This window comes from Pogoniulus pusillus, chromosome 40, assembly GCF_015220805.1.
Source record: "Pogoniulus pusillus isolate bPogPus1 chromosome 40, bPogPus1.pri, whole genome shotgun sequence".
Classification (NCBI taxonomy): Eukaryota; Metazoa; Chordata; class Aves; order Piciformes; family Lybiidae; genus Pogoniulus; species Pogoniulus pusillus.
The window spans coordinates 3,324,897-3,350,820 of record NC_087303.1 but is presented as its reverse complement, the minus strand read 5'-3'; the positions used below and the strand labels follow the sequence as shown (position 1 = coordinate 3,350,820).

The window sequence follows — 25,924 nt, the reverse complement described above, 5'->3', positions numbered from 1 at the left end:
CCGCCATGTCGGACAAAATGGCGGCGGCCGCAGCCTCCCCTCAGCCGCAGACGGTCCCCGGGCAGCAGGCAGCGGAGGCCGAGGGCAGCTGCCCCCGCAGCGGCGGCATGGACGGGGAGAACGAAGCGGAGGAGTTCGGGTGCCCGGCGCACTGCTCCGACCTGGCCTGGAGGCAGAACGAGCAGCGCCGCCACGGCCTCTACTGCGACATCACCCTGGCCTTCGGCGGCGGGCGGCCCGGGGCTGCCCGCGAGTACCGAGCGCACCGCTCCGTCCTGGCCGGCGCCACCGAGTACTTCACTCCGCTCTTCTCGGGCGGCTTCGCCGAGTCGCGCTTGGACCGCGTGGAGCTGCAGAAGTGGAGCTCGGAGGGCGGCCCCGACCCCGACACGGTGGAAGCCGTTATCGGCTTCATGTACACCGGCACCATCCGCGTCAGCCCCGGCAACGTGCACGAAGTGCTGGAGATGGCCGACAGGTGAGGGGGGTCCGGGGCGGGGGGCGGCTTCATGTACACCGGCACCATCCGCGTCAGCCCCGGCAACGTGCACGAAGTGCTGGAGATGGCCACAGGTGAGGGGGGTCCGGGGCGGGGGGCGGCTTCATGTACACCGGCACCATCCGCCTCGGCCCCGGCGGCGTGCGCGAAGTGCTGGAGATGGCCGACAGGGGAGGGGGGCGCGGGGGGGAGCCCGGGGGCTGGCGGCAGAGGGGAGGGGGCCGCAGCATCACCGCTGTGCCTCGGCCCCGCAGGTTCCTGCTGAGCCGCCTGAAGGAGTTCTGCGGAGAGTTCCTGAAGAAGAAGCTGAACCTCTCCAACTGCGTGGCCGTGCACAGCCTGGCGCACATGTACTCGCTCAGCCAGCTGGCGCTGCGGGCGCAGGACATGATCCGCAGGAACTTCCACAGAGTCATCCAGGATGAGGAGTTCTACACTCTGCCTTTCCACCTGGTCAGGGACTGGCTCTCGGACTCGGAGATCACGGTGGACTCGGAGGAGATCCTCTTCGAGACTGTTCTGAAGTGGGTCCAGAAGAACCCCGAGGAGAGGGAGAGGTACTTTGAGGATCTCTTTAAGCTGCTGAGGCTGTCCCAGATGAAGCCTACCTACCTCACCCGCCACGTCAAACCCGAGAGGCTGGTGGCCAGCAGCGAGGGCTGTGCCCAGCTGGTGTCGGAGGCCGTGGAGAGCCATGCCCTGCGCTCCGAGAACCTGCGGGCCGGCAACCTGCAGCCCTCCAGCTGCCCCCTGGCCCTGCTGCCGCGCTTCGGGCAGAACATGGATGTCATCATGGTGATCGGGGGCGTGTCGGAGGGGGGGGACTACCTGAGCGAGTGCGTGGGGTACTTCATCGAGGAGGATCGCTGGGTCAACCTGCCCCACATCCACAACCACCTGGATGGCCACGCCGTGGCTGTCACTGACTCCTACGTCTACGTGGCTGGCTCCATGGAGCCAGGCTTCGCCAAGACTGTGGAGAGATACAACCCCAGCAGGAACATCTGGGAGCAGGTCTCTAACCTGATCACCAGGAAGCACTCCTTCGGCCTCACCGAGGTCAGGGGCAACCTGTACAGCATCGGCGGGCACGGCAACTTCAGCCCCGGCTTCAAGGACGTGGCCATCTACAGCCCGGAGAAGGACAAGTGGCTGAGCCTGGAGTCGGCACCCAAGATCCTGCGCGACGTCAAGGCCGCCGCGGTCGAGGATCGCTTCGTCTACATCGCCGCCCGCACGCCCGTGGACAGCGACAGCGAGGACGGCCTCAGGGCAGTCTTCATCAGGTTCGATGCCGAGACTCGGCAGTGGCAGGACGTGGAGTCCCTGCCCCTCATCGACAACTACTGCTCCTTCCAGATGTCCGTGGCCAACACCAACTTCTACCACACTGCGTCCTGCTGCCCCAAGAGCTACCCCATAGACAATGAGGAGGCCAAGGCCAAGATCAGCGGCAGGGCCTCCGATGAGATCCTGGAGAGCTTGCCCCCGGAGGTGCTCAGCATCGAGGGGGCAGCCATCTGCTACTACAAGGACGATGTCTTCATCATCGGGGGGTGGAAGAACAGCGACGACATCGACAAGCAGTACCGGAAGGAGGCCTACCGCTACTGCGCCGAGAGGAAGCGCTGGATGCTGCTGCCCCCCATGCCGCAGCCCCGCTGCAGGGCCACCGCCTGCCACGTCAGGATCCCCTTCAGGTGCTTGCAGGGGACGCAGAGGTACCCCATGCCTCAGAACCTGATGTGGCAGAAGGACAGGATAAGGCAGATGCAGGAGAGGCAGATGCAGGAGATCCATCGGCACTCCGTGAGCCTGCGCCGCCTGCCGCGCTCCCAGATTGAGTGCTAGCGGCTGCCACCCTCCTGCTCGGGCTGAGGCACAAAGTGCTGAGCCCTTCTCTTGGGCTTCTCCTGCCTTTGTAAGAGCTGAGGGTGAGGATTGCATTGGATGCATCAAACCAGCATCTCTAGGGTGTTGGAAGTGAAGAAGCTCAGGAACTGAGTTCAGATGGGAACTGAGTGACGCCGTAGGTCCGACAGTGTTAGCGGTGCCCAGGGGCAGAGTGCAGCCTGGCAGGGACTGTGGAGCACCTCTGGGCATGTGAAGTCTGTTACTGCTCTCTTCAGGTCTTTGTTTTCAAGGGTTTGTGTGGAGCCAGTCTCTGGAGGTGCTGTGTGGAACATCAGAGGTCTGTGTCTCAGCCCCCAGAGGCTCCATTCCTGTGCTCGGGAGCACCTCTTTGATTTGCACTTCTCTTGACATTCCATGGAGCCTCCTGCTCAGTGGCAGCTCCACAGCTGCTTGGCGTGGGTGTGCTTGGCTTTCCCAGGCTGGGGGCAGGTGCAATAGTTGTGTATGGAAAGCAAAGCACAATCTTCCTTCACGGAGGTATTCTGGGATGTTTCTGTGTGTGTGAGACGTTTTGTGTGCTGGGGAGAGGCTGCAGAGTCTGGCTCTGGGTGGAGGCTTGGTTCAGCACCAGGCACTTGGCTCAAGCAGAGAACTTGAGGCAGTAGATTTGTTCCTTTTCAGGTGTATCTGAGGGTGCTTTGAGTTTGTCTTTGACCTGGGTCAGCTGGGTCAGTAGCAGCTGATAAAGGGAGTGAACATCTGAGAAGCTGCCCAGCAGCACTGCCTGGGCCCTCCTGGCTGTCAGCACTGTGAAGGAGGTCACAGCAGAAGACTGAAACCTGAGCTGCTTGCAGATCCCTCTCAGGTGCTGCGGACGTTTTATGCCAGTGAAGAAGTGCCCAGGAGAGCCCCTGGGAGCCTCTGCCAGCCTCCTTGACAATCAGCACCTCTGGCTGTGCTGCAGTGCTCCTCAGGCCAGCACTTGGTGTCCTCCTGCAGCTCTCAGGCTCTAACCACTGCACTCCCCCAGGTCCCGTGGCTGTGAGGCTGGAGCTCACTTAAACACTTTCAGGCCTTTTGAGGTGGGTTCTGCATGACCCTGGGCTCAGCTTTGCTGCTGTGCTCCTGAGGAGCAGAACGTGGGAGGTTTCCTGTGGAGTGTCACCACCTCAGGGAGTTGTCTTGCTGCAGGTTCAGTGAATCCTTCACCTCCCTCCCCCATGCCCTTCCCTGCCGTACAGACTGACCCAGGACCTTGGGGAGGGGAGGGAGAAGGACCCAGAGTGTCCCCCAGGCAGTTCAGGCAAGTGCTGGAGGACCTCTTCCTGCCTTTGGCCTTCTGGTGCTTTGCTGGTGGATTGCTCTGGGCAGCATCCCTGCAGAAGAGCTTTAACCAGCTTGGCTCTTTGTTTTGCAGAGGTTTCTCTGACACTTTCCCATCCTGCAGGCAGCCTAGGTCAGAGCTGAGAGCCTGGGTAAGTCCTCCAAGCACACGGTGTGAAGGCTTCCCTGCTGTGTCCATCCCTGGCAGATCACTTGGCACTCTGGATGTCAGGAGCTTGGCTTCTTGTAACAGTAACCCCACCTGGAAACTCCTAACAGCTTACTTTGCCCTTACTCACTCCTGGTAACCCTGCTGTGTTCTCTGCCTGCTGGAGTATTAGGGCAGATTGAGCTGTGCCAGGCTGGCCTGGAGCAAGAGAGGAACTGAGTCACAGGAGCTGCTCAGAGGAGCTGCCCCCCAGCAGCTGGTGCTGGCCTGCTGCAGAGTCTGGCCCAAGAGCAGAGGTGGCCTCACAAGCAGCTGAGGGGTGCTGGTACCAGGGCAGCAGAAAGGCCTCTGGCAGTTCAGGGAGAAGCTGCAGGGTTGCTGTGTCAGTGGGGGTGAGCCAGGGGTGCCTGGCAGCATGCAGCAGAGGTGCAGGAGCAGTTTGCTTTCTAAGCAGCTTTGATCTTGTACTCTGCATGAGAACCTTTGCCTGTGAGGTCTGCTGAGGACATTGCAGTGCAGGGCAGTGCCAGCCCAGCCTTGGTGCCTGCAGTGTGCAGCTCCTGAGCTCCAGCCACGATTCCACACTGAGGGATGGGCACTGACCAGTAGCTGCCTGCTCTGGCTCCTGCTCTGCCAGCTCCTGGAGCTTTGCATCGCTGGGATTTGGTTTGGCCTTGACTTCAGCTGCACTGGTCCTGGGCTGAAGGCTCCCTGTGTGCCATGGGGGTGCTGGGAGCAGGGGCACTCCTGCCTCTGGCTGGCATTTGTCCCACTAACCTGAATATTCCTTATGGCACTCAGCTGCTTGGCTCTGCTGCATGCCTGTGCCACAGGGCAGCAGCAGCAGCCTGGGAGGTGTGTGTGGCTGTGGCTGGTTCAGGGTCAGCCACTGCTGGGAGGCTGACTCCTGGCCTTCTTCATGGCACACCGGGTGTAGTTTTCCTCCTCTTCCTCGTGACACCCAACCCTGCACCAGGCATATGCCACACCATGCATGCTTCCCCTCCTGCCTTCCTGCTCCAGGTGCAAGTGGGGCAAAGCACCTCCTGCCTGGTCCTTGTGCACGATTCCAAGTGCCTGCTGTGCCCTCCCCAGCCTGCTGGCCCTGCATGTGTCTGATAAAACTCTTGCACCTAGCAGGAGCCCACTGCAGAGCTGAAGACAGCAGGGCAGCTTTCCAGCATGCCCCATGCCCAGCTGTGCCAGGCTCTGCTGCCCCACTGCAGCGTTTGCTTTTCTCCCTGCCAGTTCTGAAGGCCTGGCTCAGCTGGTGCCACAGAGTGCTCACTGGTGACAAAGCCAGTCACAAACTGCAGCTCTGGGTTGGTTTTATCACAGCCTTGTCATGGTTATCTGGTGCCATCCAACGGGCTGGCAAAAGTGGGTTTAAAGAGTTAATGGCTTGGGTTTACTGGCAGCTGTACCCATGCTCTGTGAGGGCACAAATCAGAGCTGCCCTGTGGCAATCTTGAGTGGGTCTGAGCAAAGAGCTGCTTTGGGAGCCCCAGTGTCATGTGAAGCTCTTTGGAGAGCACCCAAGGTCAGACACTCCTCAGGGGGCTGTGCCACTGTGCACCCTGCTGTTGGTGCTGGTGCAGCTGCGGGGGGCAGGGGAAGCAGCACTCCTGTGCCCACTGCAGCTGTGTGTGTGCTGGGGCTGGGGAGCAGCCCTGATGGGTGTCCTGTGATGCACTGTACTGAAGTCTCCTGTCAGAGGTGAACTAATGCAAATAAACCTTCTATTTCTGTACAGCCTGTGGAGCCTTTGCTGCCAGGGGTTGGGGCTGGCACACGCTGCCTGCTGCCTCCTCTCTGGGGTCGTTTCTTGGGTTCCTGTCAGTGCTCTTAGTGTAGCCCAGGGGGAGCAGAGCTGTGGACTCTGTTGGTGAGGCTCTGATGTGCGCAGAGATCTGTGATGGTTTCAGGTGTTTCAGATGGTGCTTTGGGGTTTGCCTTTGCCAACCTCAGGGGCAGGCTGGGGCAGCACTCAGCTGATAAAGCAGAGACAAACTGCCCGGGGGTTTGCCTCGCACCAGGGTTAGACCTGCGTGGCCTGAGGGCCAGCTGCAGTGCTGGCCAAAGGCTCGGCACTCTACTTGCCGAAGACTCAGTGCTCTGCTGGCCTCTCTTGATGGCTTCTAGTGCAAAGTGAGCGGAGGTATTCCCCTGCTGCCGGCAGCCTTCATTGAATGGAGCTGCAGTAAAAGCAGAGGGCTGTGGGGAAGGGAAAGTCCCAGCCCGGCCCCGCTCCCAGTCCTGCACTGCCTCTGGGTGCTCCCTGGACCCCACTGCGGAGCTGCTGCTGGGTACCAGGCTGCGGATGAGTTCTGGTGTCTAAGGAGGTGCCAGGACCGCGGGGAGCTGCACCTCTGGTGGTCTCGGAAGCAGGTTACGTGGCTAAAGCGTTTGGCACTGCCCCAAGCAAGATGCTTGCGGAGGGACGTGGGCTGGGTTGGACGGGCGGAGCGCTGGGTGGGGGAGGGACTGGCCGGGTGGGCAGGCACAGGCTGCCCATGGGGGCTGGGGTTCTCCGGAAGGAGCCTTCTGCTCTGCTCCTTCTTCCTGGCTCGGAGCAGGCTGCAGAGGAGACTCAAGAGGCCGCGGGAGCCTCCAGGCCCCCCAGGCAGCGCCGGGCACAGCCGAGAACCCTCCAGCACTGCTCGGGGAAGCTGCGGGCACCTCCGCTGCGGTCTGCAGCAGCTCCCAGCACGGCTTGGGACTCCTGCGGGCACCTCCGCTCCGGCCCCGGGCAGCTCCTGGCACCGCTTGGGGCTCCTGCGGGCACCTCCGCTCCGACCCCGGGCAGCTCCTGGCACCGCTTGGGGCTCCTGCGGGCACCTCCGCTCCGGCCCCGGGCAGCTCCTGGCACCGCCCCCGCGCAGGCTCCTCCCCGCGGCTGCGCGGCCTCGGCTCGGCCCTACCGGGAGCGGATCGAGATGGTGAGAGCGGGAGCGGGAGCGGGGCTTACGCCGAGCTTGTGCCGGGCTGGAGGGGGGAGGTTTGGGTAGGGCTGCTGCCGAGGGGGAAGGTTCTGGGGAGCAGGGTCCCGGAGAACAGAGCCAGGCCTGGGAGCAGCTCCTCGGCACAGGGATCCTTGGGAAGCGCTGCCAGGATGAGGGGCAGGGTCCTGGGCAGCACTGCGGGGGCTGGAGGGTGTTGGTCCCTCCGCGCCAGAAGCTCGGTGGGGTCCGGGGGGTGTCACCGAACCCCAGGGGGTGTCACCGAACCCCGGGGGGGCTGCCCGCAGGTGCCGGAGCTGCAGAACGCCACAGTCCGCATGCGGCGGCCGGAGCGGGTGCAGGCGATCCTGAGCGCCATGAAGGAGCAGGGCAGGGACAAGCTGCAGGTACCGGCGCGGTGTGCCCCGGGCTGGCAGCAGGTCCTGCGTCGCTGCCATGCTCAGCGCTCGCCTTCAGCTGTCCCTCACCTTCCTCATCCTCTCAGGGGCAGGGGCAGCGCTGCCCTGTCGCTGCCGCTCTCCCTGGCCGAGCCTTTCCCTTCTCAGTCATGCAAGCTACGAACGGGAGCCAATCCCCAGCACCCCCACTCCACCCGCGGCAGCAAGGCAGCAGGATGAAGCTGGGTGCTGATAAGAGTGGTGGGGTGGGAGGGGTGCTGGCCCTCAGATGGACTGGCAGCAGCCTTGCCTGAGAGGTGCCCATGCTGGCTCTGTTTCCTTGTGGGCAGCAGACCTGGGTATTGCTGGCAAGGGCAGAACCGAGTCACACAATCACAGCTGTGGGGATGGGAAGAGACTTCTGCAGGTCACTGGGTCCAAGCCTGGGCCCAGGCTTGCTTCTGTCTCTCCCTCCAGATCATTTCTGACTTCGACATGACTCTGAGCAGGTTCCTGTGCCACGGCCGCCGCTGCCCTACTTCACACAGTGAGTGCCAGCTGCTGGGGCTCTGCCTGCCACTTCCCTTTGCTTTCCTTGTTGGTGCTTTCAGCCCCTGGGGCTTCTCTCCTCTGTCCTTTGCCATGCCTGGACGCTCTCTCATGTTCTCTTCCATGCAATTCCAGGGCCCAGCTCCTTGCAACAGCAGCTGCTGGCCCCTGGACATCACCTGGCCTGCTGCTGGAGCTTCCCCCTTGGTGTGCAAGTTGCATCTAAGGGTCTGCAGTCGTTAGAGTTGTTAAAGTCGTTAGAGTTAGAGTCTGCAGGGGCTCCCTCCTGGTCTTGCTCTCTCCTTCAGCTCTCACATCCTGCAGCTTGCTGGCATTGCTGCTGCCCGCTGCCAGTGGGCAGTGCCCTGTTGCAGTGTGTGCTGTGCGTGGGTTTGCAGTGGGAGCTGCTGTGCTGTGACCTTGCAGTGAGCTGTGCCAGGGTCCGTGTGCCACACACAGCTTGTCCTGGGGCAGAGCTGCAGGACAGCTGCTGGGTGAAGGGCTGCCTGGGCTCTGGCACTGCTGCTCTGTTGTCTTTGCAGGCATCCTGGACAACAGCAGAGTCATCAGTGAGGATGGCAAGAAGAAGGTTGGTGCCGATCTGTGTAGCTCTGCTGCTTGACTGTGTTTGCCATCCCTGTCCCCCACAGTCAGGAGATTGTCCTGGCTCATGTGACAGCTCTCCCAGCTGACCAAGAGTGGGACAAGTGTCCAGGCTGCATCTCAGCCAGTGATGAGGGCAGGAGAAACTAAAAAGGGAATGGGATTTTGTGTGCTTCCCTGGGAGCTTCTCCATCCCTCAGGGCAGGGAGGGTAGAGCTGGCCCTGCAGCCTGGGGACAAGGTGAGGGTCAGCAGGCTGCTGGCTCCTGGGAGCTCCGGAGTGGCTCAGTGCTTGGTGTGCACTGGAGGTGTGAAGCTCTGCAGGGGTCAGAGGCTGGAGCTCGTTGGGTGCTCTCCTGGGATGCTTACTCCTGCTCTTCCTCCTGCCCCACGCTGCCACAGCTGCAGGAGCTGATGCACCATTACTACCCCATCGAGATCGATCCCAACCGCACCTTGGAGGAGAAACGACCTCTGATGGTGGAGTGGTGAGTGAGAGCTCCTCTGGTGGCCTTCAGTTTGTCCTGGCAGCTGCCTGCCCCCAGAGGCTGTAGGGCACAAGGCTTGAGCTGTCTCTCGACTTGGCAGTGGTGCCAGGAGGTTGTAGTTGCTGTTTTTCTGGCCACCCTGACCTTGCTGCCCAGGAAGATTTCACTCTGCTGCCTTCCCTAGGTGGACCAGGGCCCACGAGCTGCTGTCACAGCAGAAGATCCAGCAGGGTGACATTGCCCAGATCGTCAGGGAGTCGGGCGTGATGCTGAGGTAGGGCCCTGCCCTGCAGCCTCCACAGCCTGGCAGATGCCAGTCTCCTTCCTGGGGCTGGGCTCTAACCACGAGAGGGCTGAAAGTCAGCACCAGGAGCTGCACCCTCAGCTTGCTCCTGGCTGCTGCACTCAGCTGTCTCCTTCCTGCCCAGAAACCATTCCCACCTCCCCTGCTCTGGCAGGGAGCAACCACGAGGATGGGCAATGGGCAGAGGTCCCTGCATGCAGGGCAGGGTCGGGGGCAGCTCCTGCTTCAGGAGGGTTTCTCTCTGCAGGCACTGTAACTGCTGGGCCTTAGCCAGGTCCTTGGTTCAGCCCCAAACTGCACACATGGCATAGGAGTGTTGTGCTAAAACTTGCCCTTAAAGCTGCCCTTGGCAGAGATGGTCCTAAACCAGCTCAGGCAGCCTTGGTTTGAAGGTGCTGCCAGTCTCTGAGAGGAAATGGTGCCAACTCTCTGGGTCTTTGTGAGCCCAAGATCCCCTTCTGCACAGAAATGTAGTCCTGGCAGCCTGAGCCTGTTGTGTGGCATCCTCACCACCTCCTGCCCCACTGTCACCCCTCTAGCAGCCTGCAGCACCCACTGGCATGGGCACCGGTAGGCAGCACCCACTGGTGTGGGCAGGATGTACTTGGGAACTGCTGGGCAAGTCCCTGGTGTCCTGCATGTCCCTGTGCAGCTCCTGCTTGGTCCCTGCTGCCAGGAAGGCTCTGGGGTTATGCCCCATGCCCCTTGCATGCTTGGAACACCACAGAGGTGCTGGTGCCACCACGAGCTCATGCTTGTGTGGTCCTGCTTGGGAGGCAATGGGCAGGAACCCAAGCCTGGCAGCCTGTGTGACAGTGGGCACCTGGCTGCACCAGGAGCTGGTGGTGCCCAGCTCTCAGTGGAGTCTGCTGCCCTAGGGCTGGCTTCAGAGAGCTCTTTGAGCAGCTGCACCAGCACAGGGTCCCTCTCTGCATCTTCTCTGCGGGCGTCGGGGACGTGGTGGAGGAGGTCCTGTGCCAGGCTGGTGCCCTGCGCCCCAACGTCCGCGTGGTCTCCAACTACATGGACTTCGACGAGCAGGTGAGGGCTGCAGCTGGCTGCTGGGCATGGGAGGGGGTGACCCCACAGGCACTGCTGGGTCAGAAGCTGCCCCTGCCCAGCTTTCTGCTGCTCTGCTGGCTCAGAGGGAGGCTCCAGAGGCTGGTGGTGCCCTCCTGTGCCATCCTGCTCCATTTCCTCACCTTTCAAGTTTCCTTTTTGGTGCCATCCCTGTGTCCAGTGCTGTGTGCTGGTGCTGGGTGAGGATGGAGTTAAGAGTGGCTGCAGAGGTCTCCAGATGTCCTTTGAAGCAGCCTGAGGAAGTCCAGGGCATGCTGCAGAGCTGCTACAATGAGGCTCTGTTCCCATGGGGGTGTGGGCACAGGCAGTGCCCAGCAGCGTGGCACAGTCCTACCTCCTGCTCTGCTCTGCCTTGCCTGGGGTTCTGTGGCTGCAGCTTTTGGTGGCCCCTGACCAGCTCCAGGGCAGTGCAGAGCCCTGAGCAAGGTCTCCTTCAGCTCCATTCTTTGGGTCCTTAGCACCTGAGGAGGCCTTGCCCTGCAGAAGGGGACTTGGTGGGGGCAGTCCCCAGGCTGCTGTGTTCCCAGCTCCGTGGGGGTGTCTGAGATGGCAGCTGCTGCCCTGTGGGCATCGCCTTCCTTTGCCCCTTCCCAAAGGGGTGCTGAGGCCATGACTGCTGCAGGGTCACTTTGTGCTTGTTGCACAGGGAGTCCTGAGAGGCTTCAAGGGACCTCTCATCCACACCTACAACAAGAACAACAGCGTCCTGCAGGGCACAGCCTACTTCCAGCAGCTCAGCACCAGGACGAGCATCATCCTGCTGGGGGACTCCATGGGTGACCTGAGCATGGCAGATGGTGTGCCCACCGTGGAGCACATCCTCAAGATTGGCTTCCTCAATGACAAGGTGAGGTGAGGAGCAGTTGTCTTGCTCCCTGCCACCCTTCCTGAGGTGTGAGGCCTGGCAGGGGGCAGCTGCCCAAGCGAGTGAGGGGCTGCAGGAGATCCAGACCAGCTCCCGCGGGCTGCCTGCTGAGCTCCTGCTGCACCTGGGCAGTTGCCAGGGTGGTGCTGAGCCCTCTCTTTGGGTAGCATCAGGAGGTGCAGGGGCTGTGAGTGCAGCATCTTCACTCTCAGTGCCCTCCTCTCTCTCTCTGGCAATCTGTACCCGCTCCTGGTGGCCACGCACAGGTGGAGGAGCGCAGGGGGAGGTACTTGGAGGCCTTCGACATTGTGCTGGAGAGCGACGAGACCCTGGAGGTGGTCAATGGCATCCTGCAGTACCTCCTCTGCCAGACCTGAGCCCGAGGGCAGCCTCCAGCCCTGCCCTCTCAGCAGGACCTGCCCACTGAATGTCCTTCCCCTGGCAGAGCTGGAATGGACCCTGGGGTACCTGCTGGGCAGGTTTGCTGACCCCCTTTAGTCAGCCCTGGAGCAGGAGCTGAGGTGGAGGAAACTTCTTCCCTCCAGCACTGTTCTGGTTAACCAAGTTTCTGTCTTCAGCCTTTGGGGTTGGTCCTGGGCTCTCAGGGCAGCAGTAGGAGGAGACCTCTCCTGTTGTGTTGGGAGGGAAGCTCTGAGTGCCCAGAGCTGGCACAGGGCAGATTCAGGCCCTTCCAAGGAAACAGTTTTCACATCCCTGCTGCCAGCTCCCATGGCAGCAGGAGCTGGCACTGGTGCAGGGTGAGCTCCAGTGGGGCTCTTTGGGGGCTGCTGTGGTGTGGATCAGCACAGGGCTGCAGCCCCTGCCCTGCCACCCTTGGACAGGGTGGATGAGTCCAGGCTGGTGAGCTCTGGGCTGCTCTGGGCCTTTGCTTGGTGCCCTCCATGTTGTGGGAGCAATGAATGTGAATGGGGAGGGCTCAGGTCCTGTTAGGTTGGAATAAAACTGTTGGTTAGAGCTGGGCCAGGGCTGGTTTGTGCTGGCACTGAGGAGCTGAGGCTGGAGCTGTTTCTCTCCTGGGACTGGCACTGGCATCCAGCTCTGGGTCCCCCCAATCCCTGCTGGAGCCACCAGCCCACACCAGGCCTAGATGCTGGAGCTGAGCAGGACTCCTCTGTGCTGGAGGGTGCCAGGAGCAGAGTTTTGGTTTTGCCCTCTCCTGCCTGACCCAGCAGCTGCTGGAGCCTGGAATGCCCACGGGCACTGGGGCAGTCGAGGCTGAGGCTTGTCTGTGTGGCACTGCCTGGGCATGCAGGAGTGCTTGCTGGGAAAAGGAGCTGACAGGGAGGCAAAGCCTGGGAACCCATCAGGGATTCTTTATTTGGTGTGAAGTCAAAGTCGGGGGGGGGCTGCTCTGAGCCCTTGCCCTGCTCTTTGATCTGCACTACTGCAGTGCAGAAGCTCCCAGCACTGGTGGGAGGTGATGGAGCTGTGCTGGTCACAGCTGGCACATCTGAGGGCACAGCTGGTTCCTCACCTGCATTCAAGCAGCAAAACGGGGCTGGTGTCTGTGTCACTGGGTGCTGGTGCTGTGGGGGTGGGCAGGATTTTGCTCCCTGAGGGCCTGGGTGGGGAAGGTTTTCTGTTTTCCCTCTCCCAGCTGGCACGGAGGTTGGCCAGGTCTTGGATTTGCTGTCTCGAGGCTCCAGGCTGGCACAGTGGGGTGTTGGGGTTCTGCCCTGGGAACCTGAGCACCCCCCCAGCCTCCTGCCCCTGTAGAGGCTGTGCCAGCAGCAGGGATGGGCACAGAAGGCTTCCCTTTATCTCTCCTTGCTAAAGAATGTTCTGTGTGTACAAACCCCCCAACCTTGGTCTACAAAACCCTGGGCCGGGGGAGCTGCCCCCAGCCCTGGGAAGCAGCAGGAGGAGCCTGGAGAGGGCATGCAGTCACTGGCTGAGGATGAAGGGGCTGTGGGGGGGGATGCCATGGCCCCAGCCCTTCCATGGGGAGCTGAGAGCAGGGGGTCGAAGCAGGGTTTGGCAGCAGGGCAGGTGCCCAGGATCTGTCCCTGGCACCCTTGCTCTGGCTCGGTGGCAGGGGGGACAGGCAGCGTGGGGAAAGGGGGGTGCTGCTGTCCCCGCTGGGCATCAGGACTGCCAAGGACAGGGCTGTTCCCCACCTCCTTGCCTGGGTCTCTTAGCTGGGGGCTGCAGGAGGAACCAATCCAAGTGCCCTCAGTTAAATAACTGGGAGAGAAAAGCCAAATTGTGCCCCCAGCAGGGCCAGGGGCAGAGTCCAGGGGCAGGTGATGGGGCCAGGACATGGCCAGGTCGAGTCCTGTCTCTGGGGGACAGTTGGCTCTGCCCCTCAGAGCTCCTCATGGATCTTCTCCTGGTCCTCATCCGACTTCAGCTTCAGCTCCTCGGGGGTGATCTTCCCATCCTGGTTGCGGTCCTGGTTCCTGAACATGTCTGCGATGACTCTGCCCGGGTCGGAGCTGGGCATGAGGCGACCTTTGCCCTCTGCCACCTGGGCCTTGATGAAGGCGGAGAACTGCAGCAGGGAGAGGGGAGAAGCTGCTTTGCTCCCTGCAGCTGGTGCCAGGCACGGCCAGGAGCAGTACAGCCCCTGCTGAGGGCAGCAGAGGGGCATCGAGGGTGAGGAGGAGCTGGGGACCAGAGCAGAGGCTGCCCTTGGTGTCCTGCCCATGCCCAGCAGTGCACTGGGCTGGGCTTTTCCCTGCACAGCTCCACAGGCTTCTAAGTGCCAGCAGTGCCTACTGGGTGCTGCTCCCCGAGGTGAGGTCCCCTGCACCCCCATTTCCTCCACTCCACTCGGGGCCCTGCTCACCTCCTCAGCAGGGATCTCCCCATCCTTGTTGAGGTCCATCTGCTCGTAGAGGCTGGCAGGTGGGTCCCCGTGCCAGATGAAAAGGTAGCCCTCGGGCACCCCCTCCTCCATAGAGATCAGCTCCACTTCGAAGCGCAGCACAGCGCTGCCTGGCACCCCCCGGGCTGACAAAAGAAGCCAAAGCTGCTGCACTAGAGGGCACCCAGCACAGGGCTGCCACCCATGGGCAAACCCCTCCCAGCCCCAGCTGGGGAGAAGGGGTGAAGGGGCCTGGCACATGGGTAGTTTGTTGCCATGGTTTAGGGCTCAGCAAGGCAGAACTCCCGTGGCTGGCACTGCCACTGCTGCCCTACCTCCGCTCTCGCCGTGGCCCAGGTGAGGGGGGATGATGAGGACCCTCCTCTCCCCCACGCACATGTCCAGCAGGCCTCTGTTCAGGCCCTCGATCACTTTGTTGGTCCCCAGGGTCACCTCCTGCGGCTTCTCGTAGTCGTGGCTGCAGGAAGCACAGAGCAAACACCCGGTGGGCATCCCCGCGGGCATCCCCGCCGTGCCCTCTACTCCTGTGCCTTCCATCCCGCCGTGCCCCCAGCTCCCACACCCTCCCTCCCGCCATGCTCGGGAGTCCCACACCCTGCACGGGGGTGACAAACACCCCAAACCCCTGCACCTCCACCCTGCTCTGCCCCAGACGCTGCCCCCTCCGCCCTGCTGCCCCTCGGCCGTGCTGCTGCCCGTCCCGCTGCGAGAAGCGGCAGCTGCCGGTGCTGCTCCGGTGCCCGTCCCACAGCGCCTGTCCCTCGGAGCCTGCCAGGATGTGGCCCGGTGCGGGGAAGGTGTGCCCGGGGCACAGCCGAGGGCACGCACGAGGAGAAGAGCCTGGTGCCGTCCAGCAGCGAGCAGTTGTAGTGGTAGCGGACGAAGTCGCGGTGCCTGGAGGTGGCATTGCAGCCCTCGGGCCGGTACAGGGTCTCGATCTCCACCGGGTCCTCGGGGTTGTGGAAGTCGATGATGTGGACGTCAAAGACGAGCACGGCTGAGCCGGGAATGTTGTCCCCTGGAAGAGGAGGAGGAGGGGGAGAGCTGCTGGAGAGCTGCGGGGCCGGGGAAGCCTTTCTCTGCTTCTTCCCATGCTCTGTGAGGTGTCCACCCCTCGGGGGCCCTGGCTCTGCACAGGCTGGCATCGGCCATTCTCCTGCCCGCCGCATCCCTCTCGATGCCCTGAGCCCTGGGGGTGGCCCTGGTGGTGAGGAGCTGACCCTGCTTGGCCAGCGCTTAGCCAGTGCCAGCCCTGCCGTGTGCTGGTGCCAAGGCTGGAGGAAGGGATGCCCTGGGGCTATACCTTGTGGGCACGAAGGACCCCGCGGGCTGCTCTTTACCTGCTCCGTTCTCCCCGTAGGCCAGGTGAGGGGGGACGACCACCCGGAGCCTCTCTCCCATGCAGACCCCCTGCAGGCCCTGGTCCATGCCGGGGATGATGAAGCCCTTCCCGATGTAGGTGTTGTAGGTTTGGTTGCGAGAGTAGCTGCGGTGAGAGGAGCACCAGGGCCTGCTGCCTGGGAGGGTCCGGACCACCAGCCCACCCCTGCCTGCCAGCCTCTGCCCTGCCCCAGGCAGCCCTGTCTTTTCTAGCCCATTTCATGCCCATTGCCACCCTCTCTTCCACCCCTTCCCTGATTCTCCAGTTGGTCGCTGAGCATGGGGCAGGAGAGGACATCAGGGGAGCTCTCACTCCAACTTCAGCAACTTCCCTCCCCACACCTGGAGTCGAAGAGGGTGTGTCCCCCTCACCTGGAGTCGAAGAGGGTGTGTCCCCCTCACCTGGAGTCAAAGAGGGTCCTCCCCCACACTCACCTGGAGTCGAAAAGGGTCCCGTCCATCAGGCTGCCGTTGTAGTGGTACCGCAGGAAGTCCCCAGGCACAGCCCTGCGTCGGCAGGACGCTGGCACCTCCAGGTGCTCCAGGGAGATGCCATCCTTGGGGTTATGGAAGTCCACCAGCAGCACACTGAACACCAGTGATGCCTGGGGGGGGATCGCGGTCCCTGGATGGGGTGGAACATGAGGCAGCCTGGACATGGGTGCTGCCCAAAGCCAGGAGGGAAGGGGCTGGGCATGCTGAGGAGGTGCCTGACTCACCGTAGCCCTTCTCGCCATAGGCCAGGAACGGGGGGATGATGATGCTCCTCTTCTCCCCAGCACACATGCCCAGCAGCCCCTGGTCCATGCCCTTGATCAGCCACCCGGTGCCCACATAGGTGTCATAGGTACTGCCCTTGCTGTAGCTGGTGGGGGGCAATGATGGGGAGATGGCTCCAGGGCCACGCCAGCTGCCCTGGCCTGAAGGCTGCCATGGGAACTCTGGGCTGCAGCATGGGACCCCATATCCTGCCCCAGGCCAGTGTCCCCTGGTCCCTGCCAAGCCAGGTGCCCCAAGGCAGGGGGTGCATGCCAGTGCCCTGTACCTGGAGTCAAAGGGGGTGCCATCCAGCAGTGTGCCATTGTAGTGGTACCGCACAAAGTCTGAGCTCTGCACCGTGCGGTTGCAGGCTGCTGGCCGGGACAGGATGGTGACTTGCAGCTTGTCCTGCTTGTTCCAGATGTCCAGCATGACCACGTCGAAGTAGAGAGTGGCATCAGGGGGGATGAGCCCCGCTGGAGGTGGCAGCAAGCACAGAGCATCTCAGCTGCACCCAGCACAAACCTGCAGCTGCTCAGGGCTGCTGGCCCCACACAGCAGCAGAGCCCAGGTGGGGCAGGACACCTCATGCCCAGGCAGGTCCTGCTTAGGCACCTCTTGGCCTGGCAATGGAGCTGTCTTTTGCCAGTGCCTGCCAGCTGGACCCTGCAGCTCCATGCCTGCCGATGCCAGCCCTGAGGGCTTTGCCCCTTACCCACGCCGATGCTGCCGTAGCCCAGGTGAGGGGGCACGATGAGGTGGCGCCGCTCGTTCACGCACATGCCCTGCAGCCCCCGGTCCATGCCTGTGATCAGCCGCCCGACGCCCACCACGCCAGCCACTGTGGCCCCTCGGTCATAGCTGGGGGGAGGGACAGACCCATCAGCAGTGTGGCAAAGGGTGCTCAGTGCCAGCTGGTGCTCTGCTCGGGACCAAACCTATCAGCATCCCCAGACCTCACCCACTGAGCCAGGCTGGAGGATGGCAGCTCCTGGGCTTCCTGCTGCCCCCAAAGCATTTCACACACAGCCCCCTGGAGCTGTGCACGGCGAGGAGAGGACAGCTCTGCAGTTACCAGGACAGTCAATGTTCCCAGGCTGCCCTGAGCTGGGGACACACACATTCAACTGGAGCAGAACTGGGATAGGCTACCTGGAGAGGTTGTGGACACCTCATGCCTGGAGGTATTCAGGGCCAGGCTGGATGAGGCTTGGAGCACCCTGGGCTGATGGGAGGTATCCCAGCCCACGGCAGGGGGTTGGAATTGGCCGAGTGTGAAGGCCCCTTCCATCTCAGAACATTTCATGGCTCTGTGAAGAGTTCCTTTGCCTTCCAGGCCCCTGAAAAATCCCTTCTGGAAATTCTTTGTTCCTACATGGGGCTGGGGCTGAGTCCCAGCACAGCCCAGTTTGTTTCTGTCCTTTGTGCTGTGTCCCCAGTTCTCCCCCTGCTCTCTGTGCTGTAACTCGGGGGCTGCACCAGCACCCAGCCAGAGCAGGATCCGTGCACTGGCCGAGGGAAACCACAAGCTGCTGAGAGAAGCCTCCTCAGAGCTGAGCAGGCTCTGCTGCTGCCACGTTTCCAAGGGCTTTGTGCTCTCCTGCCTGTGCAGCTCAGGCCAACTCATCTTCCTGAGCCCCAGATGTCTCCCTTAGGGCAAATCCTGTCCCTGCCCGGGAAGAGGCTCCCTGCCACCCACAGCACCCCAGAGCCGAGGGCACGCAGGCATCTGCAGGCTCCCCAATGGTTTTGGGGGCAGCATGGGGTGCCCAGGCAGGGGCTGCAGCCTGGGGTGACAACGAGTACAGGGCCCCCCAACACCCACCAAAAGCTCTCCTCGGGGTCGAAGCTGCAGGGGCCAGGGGCTGGCCTGAGCAGGCAGCTGCCTGCTCCCCTCCGTGTTGCCTGCGGAGATGTCACGGTGGGGGGGGGGAGACACACACACACGCAGGCAGGGTGGGGAGGGAAGGAGGCATGCGGGGACCCCTCTGCAGCACAGGGCCGGCCGGGGCCGCATGCACTGGGGGCGAGCCGAGGGCTGTACCTGGAGTCAAACTTTTTGCCATCTTTAAAGGTCCCATTGTAGTGGTAGCGAATGAAATCCCCCATCTGGACTTCCCGCAGGCAGATTTTGGGGATGTAATATCTGTCTATCACCACATCTTCCAGGGGGCCGGGGTCACCCAGGCCAGCGGCCCCCAGGATGCTGAGGAGGAGGAGGACGATGCTGCCGGGGGCCATGGCGCTGGGAGCTGCAGCCGGCGGAAAGCTCGGAGAGGGAAGGCAGAGAGGTGGAGCCAGCTGAGAGCTCCAGCCCAGCCCGAGCAGGGATTTCTGTACACGTGTACTCGGCCCTGGGCCTCGCCAGCCATGCGCCCACCACCAGTCACCCCCTGGCATCACCAGGATGATTCCCCCGGGCCCGTGGGATGAGTTCGGCAGCAAAGTGCCACGTTGGGAAAGTTGCTGAGTTTTTTTTCCTCCCTCTTTCCCCCCCCGCCCTCCCCCTAATTTATTTATTTATTTTCCCTGGGCAGTTCCTTCTGCGAGGAGAAAGCTGCAGAGAGCTGTTGGGAAGCGAAGTCTGTGCAGCTGGAGGTCCTGTTCCGGCTCATCCCGGGTCCTAGCGCTGCCTGCACTCCTCCCAGCAGCCTCTGCCCTGCCAGGGCTGGGTTGTGGCTCCCCTGGCTCCGGATGCTGCTGCTCAGTCCCCAGCAGAGGAAACAGGAGGAATGGAGCTTTAATAATCTCTGCTGCTCCTCAGCCTGCTGCTGGCTGAGCTTTCACTGGACAGCCACCATTAGAAGTAGCCCTCTCACAGCCTTTCCCATGCAGGAGCAGCATCAGATGCTCACCTCTGTGTTGCCCACACATCCTTGCTCTCCCAAACCTGCTGGTGAGGGCCAGGCAAGAGCCCTTGGCACATCCAAGTGGGAATCCAAGAGCCATTCACCCAAATTGCCACCCAGGGCAGAGCCAGCGGTGAGGGCAAGAGCTTGAGCAAAGTGCTGCTGGCTCCCCTGAGCCCCCCAGTGGATCAGGGGTAGTCTGGGGGCACCCCATGGCATGGTGAGGTCAGAGCCTGACCCTGGGGTGTGTGAGCCCTTCCTCAGGGGCAATGCCATCCTCATGCATGTGCTACTGAGCTGCTCGTTGGCAGGGAGGTGCTGGGCACTAACAGCCTCTGCTCTGCAGGAAGAACCCTCAGCTGTATCCTGGCTCCTGTCCCATGCTGTGACATCCCAAAGCGCCACTGCCCAGCCAGCAGCAAAGCCCTGGGCTTGGGCCATGGCCACTGTGGCATGGCATAATGCATCCCTGGGATCTGGCACAGTGCAGGGGTGCAGGACATTTGGCCTCTGGCCTGGCACTGGCCTGCAGCAAAACCAGCTCTGGCCACAGTCAGGCTGAGGGGCCTGGCTGGCTGCCCAGGGCAGTGTGGGGTGGCACTGAGCACACCTCGCAGTGCCCAAGGGCTGCAGCACAGAGGTGCAGCCCAACGCCGGGCACATCCCTGCACGGGCCACATCCTGCTCTGAGACGTACAGCCCCGAGTGCGTCGCTGGCGCCCGTGGCACGGAGTCCGCTCTGAGTGGCTCCCCGCAGCGCAGGGCACCGAGCCCGCTGAGCGCAAGGCGCAGCACCGCGCACCTCCGGGATCGCGCCGGGGGCGCGCAGCACCGCACACGCCCCCGTCGGCAGATCCGCACTAAGACCCTGCTCTGCGGCCGCGCGCCGCCCCTTCCCCCTTCCCCGCCCCCTGCGCGGAGCCTTGCGCGGTTCGTTGCGCGGCGGCGGAGGCGGTGGCGGGGATGGGCGGCCGGGCGCTGCTGCTGCCGCTTCTGCTGTCGGGGCTGTGCGCGGCGCAGTACGAGGAGTACAGCGTGCGCGGGTTCCCCACGGCCGCGCTGGAACCGCTGCAGGCAGCTTACGCGCGGGCGCTGGCGCAATACGCGGACGCGCAGTGGGCAGAGAGCGCCCGGGAGCTTGAGGCCAGCCTGCGGCTGCACCGCCTGCTCCGCGACAGCGAGGCTCATTGCCACCGCCGCTGCTCCGCGCCCGCGGAAGGAGGAGGGAACCGCGAGGGAGAAGAAGGCGACCCCGCGGAAGCGGAGCCGGCGGTCTGGGAGTGGCAGAGGGAGATGCAGCTCTTCGGGCGGCTGCTGCGCAGAGCCGGCTGCCTGCGCGCCTGCAAGCGCGACCTGCCTGTCTTCCAGCTGCGCTACCCCCCGGCGCAGACCCTGCGCGACTTCCAGCGCCGCCTGCCCTACCAGTACCTGCACTACGCGCTCTTCAAGGTGAGGTGGCGGCGCAAATGCAGCGCAACGTGGCGGGGAGGGGAGTGGAGGGCACCACTCCGAGCCGAGCCCAGCCCCTTCCTCTACCCTCCGTCCTGTGCCCTTCCACTCTGCCCCCACCACCGGGCCCACCCCCATCCTGCACCCCTGTCCTGTGCCTTCATCTTGTGCCCCTTGTCCTATAGCTCCTGACACCAGCAGACTGCAACCCCGCAGCTTGCATCTCCATCCTGTGCCCCTACATCACCATCTGCACCTCTTGGTCTGCACCCCCTGAACCCCACTCCCCTTTATCCCGCACCCTGGTGCCATGTGGTGCCGTGTCCTGCACCCCTCCCATCCCCCACCACCCATCCTGTGCTCCCCTTCTCGCGTTGCCTCTCCATCGACTCCTCCATCCTGCCCCTGCCCCGTGGCACATCACCAGCATCTGGGATGTATCAGGCAGGACGTGAGGGGTGCACCTAGGAGTTGGAGGCCCTGTGGTGGTGTCTCTTTACCCTGCCTTGCCTTGTCCTGGTCCATGAAGGTCCCACTGTCTGGGCAGAGTACTGCCTAGGGTGGGCAATGCTGGAGGGGCCCATGCTGGCAGGTCTGGTGCCACCGTGGTGGCTGTGGGACACGTGTCTGGGTGCTCCTCATGGAGAGGAGCTTGCTCAGCTCATGGTGCAGACGTGGAAAGAAGTTTCATGAGGGATCACCCCGACGTGACCCTCCCTTGGCCAGAGTGGCTGTGGCAGGGAACATTGCTCTCTCCAGGCACTGGTGCTGTGCCACTGGCTGGCAGCGTGGATGCTGCTGTGGTGCTTAGCTTTGCTGCCCAGCTCACCTGGCAGCACTCAGGGAATGCCTGGCCCAGACCCTTAATGTCTTTTCCTCCTGCTTGCCCTGGCCAAAGCCCATCTCATGGATGGTTCCTTCAGCCTGGCTTCCCTGGAGCTGCAACTGGAGAGCTCACAAAGCAGCAGGGGCAGCTGGCAGCCGTGCCCAAGCACAGTGGCTCCTTGACTTAGATGCTGGCCGTGCAGATTGCTCCTGGCTGCACGCTGGTGTCTATGAAGTGCCACGCTCTGTGCCCACACCCACTGGGGGCATGGAGGGAGGAGCTTGCTGAGTCTGGATTTATGTGCCCTGTCTGTGGTTCCAGGTCACATCTACCTGTCGCTGCCAGTGGATGATAGGGCTTCAGGCTGGCACTGTGGGAGTTGGGCTGCTCCCCTTCAGGAACTAGCCTTGTGCCCTGTGGCCCCAGGGTCTTGCTGGGTGCTGAACACCCCCCCCAGCCCTGGCGGCCCCTGCAGCAGGCTGCTGCACCCATTCTTCCTCCCTCCCCAGTCAAATAAGCTGGAGAAAGCAGTGTCTGCTGCCCACACCTTCCTGCAGAAGAACCCCAAGCATGAGATGACCTTGAAGTACCTGAACTACTACAGGACAATGCTGGACGTGGATGAGTACTTGATTGACCTGGAGGCTCCTCCCTACGAGGTGAGGAGGGGAGGGACTGGGTTGCAGAGGGGCTCCCGGGGGCTCCGTGCATGCCTGGTCCTGCCAAAGCCCGAGGGGAGCAGCTCTGCCTTGCTCATCACCTGCCCCCACAAAGGCATCTCTGGGGCCCGTGCTGGGGATGGAGTCATCTCGGGGGCAGCAGGGCAGATTGATGCCGCTGGTGGGCAGAGCCGGGCCGTGGTGCCGGGCGGGGAGGTGAGCAGCTCCCGTGCGGTGCCTGGCAGCCGATCTTCGTGCGCTCGGTGAAGCTGTACAACAACGGCGACTTCCGAAGCAGTGCAGCTGGCATGGAGCAGGCACTGGCAGAGTACTTCCAGGCATACGAGGACTGCCTGGCAGGCTGCGAGGGCGCCTACGAGCTGCAGGACTTCAAGGACTTCTACCCTGCCATCGCAGGTGAGCAGGCAGGGCCCGGGGGCTGGCAGGCCCGCGGCAGGATGCGGGGACTGACAGGGTCTGACGCCTCTCCCCAGACCACTTTGTGAGTGTGCTGCAGTGCAAGGTGGACTGCGAGGCCGAGCTCACCCCCAACGTGGGCGGCTACCTCGTGGAGAAGTTCGTGGCCACCATGTACCACTACCTGCAGTTCGCCTACTACAAGCGTGAGTGCCAGGAGGGGAGGAGCTGTGCCACCAGGGCACCCCGGGGGTGCCGCGGGACCCTGGGTGAGGTGCCCGGCGCCGTCAGCGGGTGCCGCTGCCCGCAGTGAACGACGTGCGGGACGCGGTGCGTGCCGTGGCCAGCTACATGCTCTTCGACCCTGCCGACGCCGTCATGCAGCAGAACCTCGTCTATTACCGCTTCCACCGCCAGCGCTGGCGCCTGCAGGAGGAGGACTTCGAGCCCCGGCCGGTGAGGACCCCGACCCCCCTCACCCCGCGGCTCTGCCAGTGGCAGCAGGGCTGATGTGGGCTCTGCTCCCTGCCTGTGCCAGGAAGCTGTGAGCTACCACAGCCGGACGGCTGCCCAGAGGAAGATGCTGGACTTTGCCAGGCAGTACCTGCAGGCTGATGATGATGAGGTAATGATGGCCCCGGTGTGGGTGCCACTGGGTACTCTTTTGGGTGCCGGGGGGTGCGTTTGGGTGCTGTGGGTAGGGCCCTTCCTTCTCCAGCCATGGAGAAGAGGCTACAGATGAAGCCCCTGCTGCTGCCTCCTGCCCATCCTGTGCCACAGATGGAGGTGGGCGATGAGGGGCTGGAGGCACAGGACCTGCCCTCTGACAGCGAGTTCGAGGGTGAAGGTGACTACGAGGAGGACATCTTCGCAGAATGGTGGCAGGAGCCCAAGACCAAGGGAGACAAAGCTGACCAAGGTTCCTAATGCCATGGGCTTTGCTGTGGGGTGAGGGGTGGCTGCTGCCCACACCCCAGTGCCAACAAGCCCTCCTTGCTTGCAGAGACCCTGCAGTGAGCCAGGCAAAGGGACAGCCAGCCCCAGCAGAGCTGGGCAGTGATGTCTCTGGGATGCCATCCTGAGGACACCAGGCTTTGGGCTCCTGCCAGCTGCCGCACAGAAACTCGGACTCACAGCAAGGGCTGATCCTGTCCAGTCCCATGTGGCAGGGCTGCCTCTGCCTTCTGGACATCTGCTGCCCCAAGTACAGCCCCATTCCTGTTGGGGATCACTGGCACCAGCTGCCCAGGAGCCCCTCCTTGGGCCACCTCTGTCCCCAGTGTCTCCATGAGCTCTTGCCAGCAGGGGTGCCCCACAGCACTGGGGTTTACTCTGTCCCTCAGCTCCTGCCAGGAGCTGTTGATGGTGTGGCAGGACCAACCATATCTCTAGGGCATCAGGGAGGCTGCCCCTGCTCTGGGGGTAATGCTCAGTGCTGCTGGAGCCTGGCATGTGTGCCAGTCTTGCTCTTCCTTGAGGCTCCTACCCTGGTGCTCCTAGACCACCTGCCAGCCCCTGGTGCTCACAGGCCCTTCAGAGTCCAGGGCCTGGTGCTATAGTGGGGCTCCTGGTGTACCAGTGTCCCTGTGCCACTGCATGGCTGCAGCCGGGCAAGGTTGCATTGCCCATGCCCTGCATGTGCCTTGAATTTCCACCACCCCAGCCCTCTGTAGCCTTTAGGTCCATTAATTTAATACTTCCCAACTTACCCAGTTGCTGTTTTTTATTCTCTTTACTGGTGCTGGACTTCTAATAAAACCCAAACCAGTGTTTTGACAGCTGCCTCGGGGCTCCCTGGGGCTGGGGTGTGCTGCTGCTCCTGGGTGCTCCGGGTGGGAGAGGCTCTGCTGTGGAAGGGTGAGGAATGGGCTGGAGGTGGGAGGGGGAGTTGGATGATCCCACAGAGTTGGGGTGGGAGCCCAAAGAGAAGTTGGGAAACTCTGGGGGCCATGACAATAGCCAGGCTCTACTGGCCCCCTGTGACCATATGTGACATCCCCCTCCCACCTGCAGCAGGGTCTTTTGGAGCCCATTTTGGAGGCCACTGCCACTGCTGACAAGCTCCTGCCTGCCCTGGGCACGGGGTGTCGGGTGCCCTGCTCCTCCCTGCCACACCAGCGTGTGCCCTCTCCCTGCGAAGCTGGCGGCAGGGACTGAAACCAAGCGGCTGAATCACGGCGTTGGCCCCGGGGGAGGGAAGGGAATGAGGGAAGGAAGGGGGTGGCGAGGAGGCTGCCAGCGCCCCGCCCTGCCCTGCCCTGCAGCTCCCGTTTGCCAGGGCATTCCCAGCTCTGCCTTCCCTGCACGGGGCTGGGCACGGGGCTGAGGGACAAGGCTGAGCCCCCAGATACATAGACTGGGCTCAGGGCTCCCCAGGGCAGATCTCAAGGGAAGCAGCAGCGGAGGCAGAAGCAGCTCCCTGCACAGGGCAGTGCTGTCCTGTCCCCGGGGAGGAGGGGAGTTTGTCACCAGTGGGTCACTGCCACCATTGGGAGGGATGTGCCAGCCCAGTGGGGTGCAGCCAGTGGCACTCGTGCCTGGATCATCAGGAAGCACTCATCCCAGCACCTTGGCATCACTGCCGGGGGGAGCAAAGGCTTGTTTATCTTCCCAACAAGCTGGGTGAGGGTGGCACAGGGCCCATAGGGCCTCCACCCTGCTCTGACGCGTACCTGGGCATGGCATGCCCTTGCCAGCCCCAAACTCACGTTGATCACACAGCTGCTTGTTCCTGCTTCTCTGCCAGTGTCAGGCAAAGCCCCTTGTAGCCACGGGCCAGGGTCCTTGGATGCCCTTCCTGCTCCCACCGTTGCAACCAAGTTCAGAGGTATTGGCTGGATCTGGTACTCCTGGTAGTGCCAGGCACGAGCAGCAGCTCTGTGAACAGTGGTGTCACTCCAGGAGTGGCAGTGAGTGCGGCCACTGGCCCCTGAACTGGTAGAGCTGGGCACTGGGGAGGTGCCAGGGTGCAGAGGTGGGATGCAGGGGCACAAGTAGGGGTGCAGAGCTGGGATGTGGGGAGAACTCAGTGGGTTGGTAGCACAAAGCAGCACTGTGCTGGCCTGGCTGCTGTGACCTTGGCTAAAGAGGAACACAAAGGAGTTTTTTGGCAGCCATTCGATCTGTGCTGTGCCATGCCATGCCATGCCATGCCATGCTGTGCCATCTGCCCCTCTCCTCCTCGCTGTGGGAAAGCTCTCGCTGTGCTTTGAATCCCTCTGCTCCGCACCACGCTGGAACCTTCTGGCAGGGGTGGGGGAAGTTCTGTCCTTCACATCCCTCCAGAGCTGGGATTTCCCAGCTGAGCCAGCACCTGCAGCCAGGAGAGACTCAGGACTCTGCTAAGGGTGCTGGCAGGAGGTGTAGGATGCATCCCTTGCCCCCACACCTAAATCTGGGGAGCAGGAGGCCAGGGGATTCCCACCAGGGGCTGGGGTGTGCCCTGGCACTGGGAGATCATTGCTGACTTGAGTGCTGAGTGACAGAGATTTCGTCCAGGAACAGCGAGCTGGGCGAGCCGGGATGCGGCTGCAGCCCCTGGCTGGACCAGTCTGCCCAGGGCTGGGTGACACAGGCCTCTGTCAGCCGCCTGAGTCCCTCCCCAGCACCTCTTGCTGCCGGGGTCCTGCCTTGGCTTCCCCACTGTGGAGCCCCTTCTGGGGGCTGA

The 25,924-nt window shown here is 62.8% G+C and overlaps 4 protein-coding genes across 5 annotated transcripts; 3 read left to right on the top strand and 1 right to left on the bottom strand.

Moving 5' to 3' along the window:
- On the top strand, positions 1-5,595 carry KLHL11 (kelch like family member 11). The gene is made up of 2 exons (XM_064174302.1): positions 1-478; positions 754-5,595. Exons 1-2 carry the CDS (start codon positions 6-8, stop codon positions 2,348-2,350), a joined length of 2,070 nt encoding a protein of 689 aa, XP_064030372.1. The 5' UTR covers positions 1-5; the 3' UTR covers positions 2,351-5,595.
- Positions 5,596-6,336: 741 nt separating this feature from the next.
- On the top strand, positions 6,337-12,050 carry NT5C3B (5'-nucleotidase, cytosolic IIIB). Its single transcript, XM_064174363.1, has 9 exons — positions 6,337-6,784; positions 7,093-7,191; positions 7,660-7,729; positions 8,274-8,320; positions 8,736-8,821; positions 9,006-9,095; positions 10,004-10,166; positions 10,852-11,052; positions 11,337-12,050. Exons 1-9 carry the CDS (start codon positions 6,359-6,361, stop codon positions 11,445-11,447), a joined length of 1,293 nt encoding a protein of 430 aa, XP_064030433.1. The 5' UTR covers positions 6,337-6,358; the 3' UTR covers positions 11,448-12,050.
- Positions 12,051-13,001: 951 nt separating this feature from the next.
- FKBP10 (FKBP prolyl isomerase 10) lies at positions 13,002-18,299 on the bottom strand. The gene is made up of 10 exons (XM_064174405.1): positions 18,102-18,299; positions 16,773-16,918; positions 16,344-16,533; positions 16,018-16,163; positions 15,734-15,923; positions 15,259-15,404; positions 14,747-14,936; positions 14,233-14,375; positions 13,880-14,043; positions 13,002-13,582 (listed from the first exon to the last, which is right to left on the bottom strand). Exons 1-10 carry the CDS (start codon positions 18,296-18,298, stop codon positions 13,397-13,399), a joined length of 1,698 nt encoding a protein of 565 aa, XP_064030475.1. The 5' UTR covers position 18,299; the 3' UTR covers positions 13,002-13,396.
- Positions 18,300-19,832: 1,533 nt separating this feature from the next.
- P3H4 (prolyl 3-hydroxylase family member 4 (inactive)) lies at positions 19,833-24,776 on the top strand. 2 transcript variants are annotated; one of them, XM_064174355.1, is made up of 8 exons: positions 19,841-20,355; positions 21,691-21,840; positions 22,086-22,257; positions 22,335-22,463; positions 22,568-22,713; positions 22,796-22,882; positions 23,038-23,176; positions 23,261-24,033. In XM_064174355.1, the coding sequence occupies exons 1-8, from the start codon at positions 19,870-19,872 to the stop codon at positions 23,272-23,274; spliced, it is 1,323 nt and encodes a 440-aa protein (XP_064030425.1). In that variant the 5' UTR covers positions 19,841-19,869; the 3' UTR covers positions 23,275-24,033. The 2 variants fall into 2 exon arrangements, with proteins under 2 accessions (XP_064030426.1, XP_064030425.1); XM_064174356.1 differs by lacking the exons at positions 23,038-23,176; positions 23,261-24,033 and adding an exon at positions 24,271-24,776 and having other exon boundaries at positions 19,833-20,355.
- The last annotated feature ends 1,148 nt before the right edge of the window (positions 24,777-25,924 follow it).

Excerpts from the sequence above, each read along its gene's own strand:
- KLHL11 (XM_064174302.1), top strand. The coding sequence starts at position 6 with ATGTCGGACAAAATGGCGGCGGCCGCAGCCTCCCCTCAGCCGCAGACG. Across the intron at positions 479-753 it reads GTGCTGGAGATGGCCGACAG|GTTCCTGCTGAGCCGCCTGA; the intron begins GTGAGGGGGGTC and ends TCGGCCCCGCAG.
- NT5C3B (XM_064174363.1), top strand. The coding sequence starts at position 6,359 with ATGGGGGCTGGGGTTCTCCGGAAGGAGCCTTCTGCTCTGCTCCTTCTT. Across the intron at positions 8,321-8,735 it reads GTGAGGATGGCAAGAAGAAG|CTGCAGGAGCTGATGCACCA; the intron begins GTTGGTGCCGAT and ends ACGCTGCCACAG. Across the intron at positions 10,167-10,851 it reads ACATGGACTTCGACGAGCAG|GGAGTCCTGAGAGGCTTCAA; the intron begins GTGAGGGCTGCA and ends CTTGTTGCACAG.
- FKBP10 (XM_064174405.1), bottom strand. The coding sequence starts at position 18,298 with ATGGCCCCCGGCAGCATCGTCCTCCTCCTCCTCAGCATCCTGGGGGCC. Across the intron at positions 16,919-18,101 it reads GGCAAAAAGTTTGACTCCAG|CTATGACCGAGGGGCCACAG; the intron begins GTACAGCCCTCG and ends CCCTCCCCCCAG. Across the intron at positions 15,924-16,017 it reads CTATGGCGAGAAGGGCTACG|GGACCGCGATCCCCCCCCAG; the intron begins GTGAGTCAGGCA and ends CACCCCATCCAG.
- P3H4 (XM_064174355.1), top strand. The coding sequence starts at position 19,870 with ATGGGCGGCCGGGCGCTGCTGCTGCCGCTTCTGCTGTCGGGGCTGTGC. Across the intron at positions 21,841-22,085 it reads TGGAGGCTCCTCCCTACGAG|CCGATCTTCGTGCGCTCGGT; the intron begins GTGAGGAGGGGA and ends GGTGCCTGGCAG. Across the intron at positions 22,464-22,567 it reads GCAGTTCGCCTACTACAAGC|TGAACGACGTGCGGGACGCG; the intron begins GTGAGTGCCAGG and ends CGCTGCCCGCAG.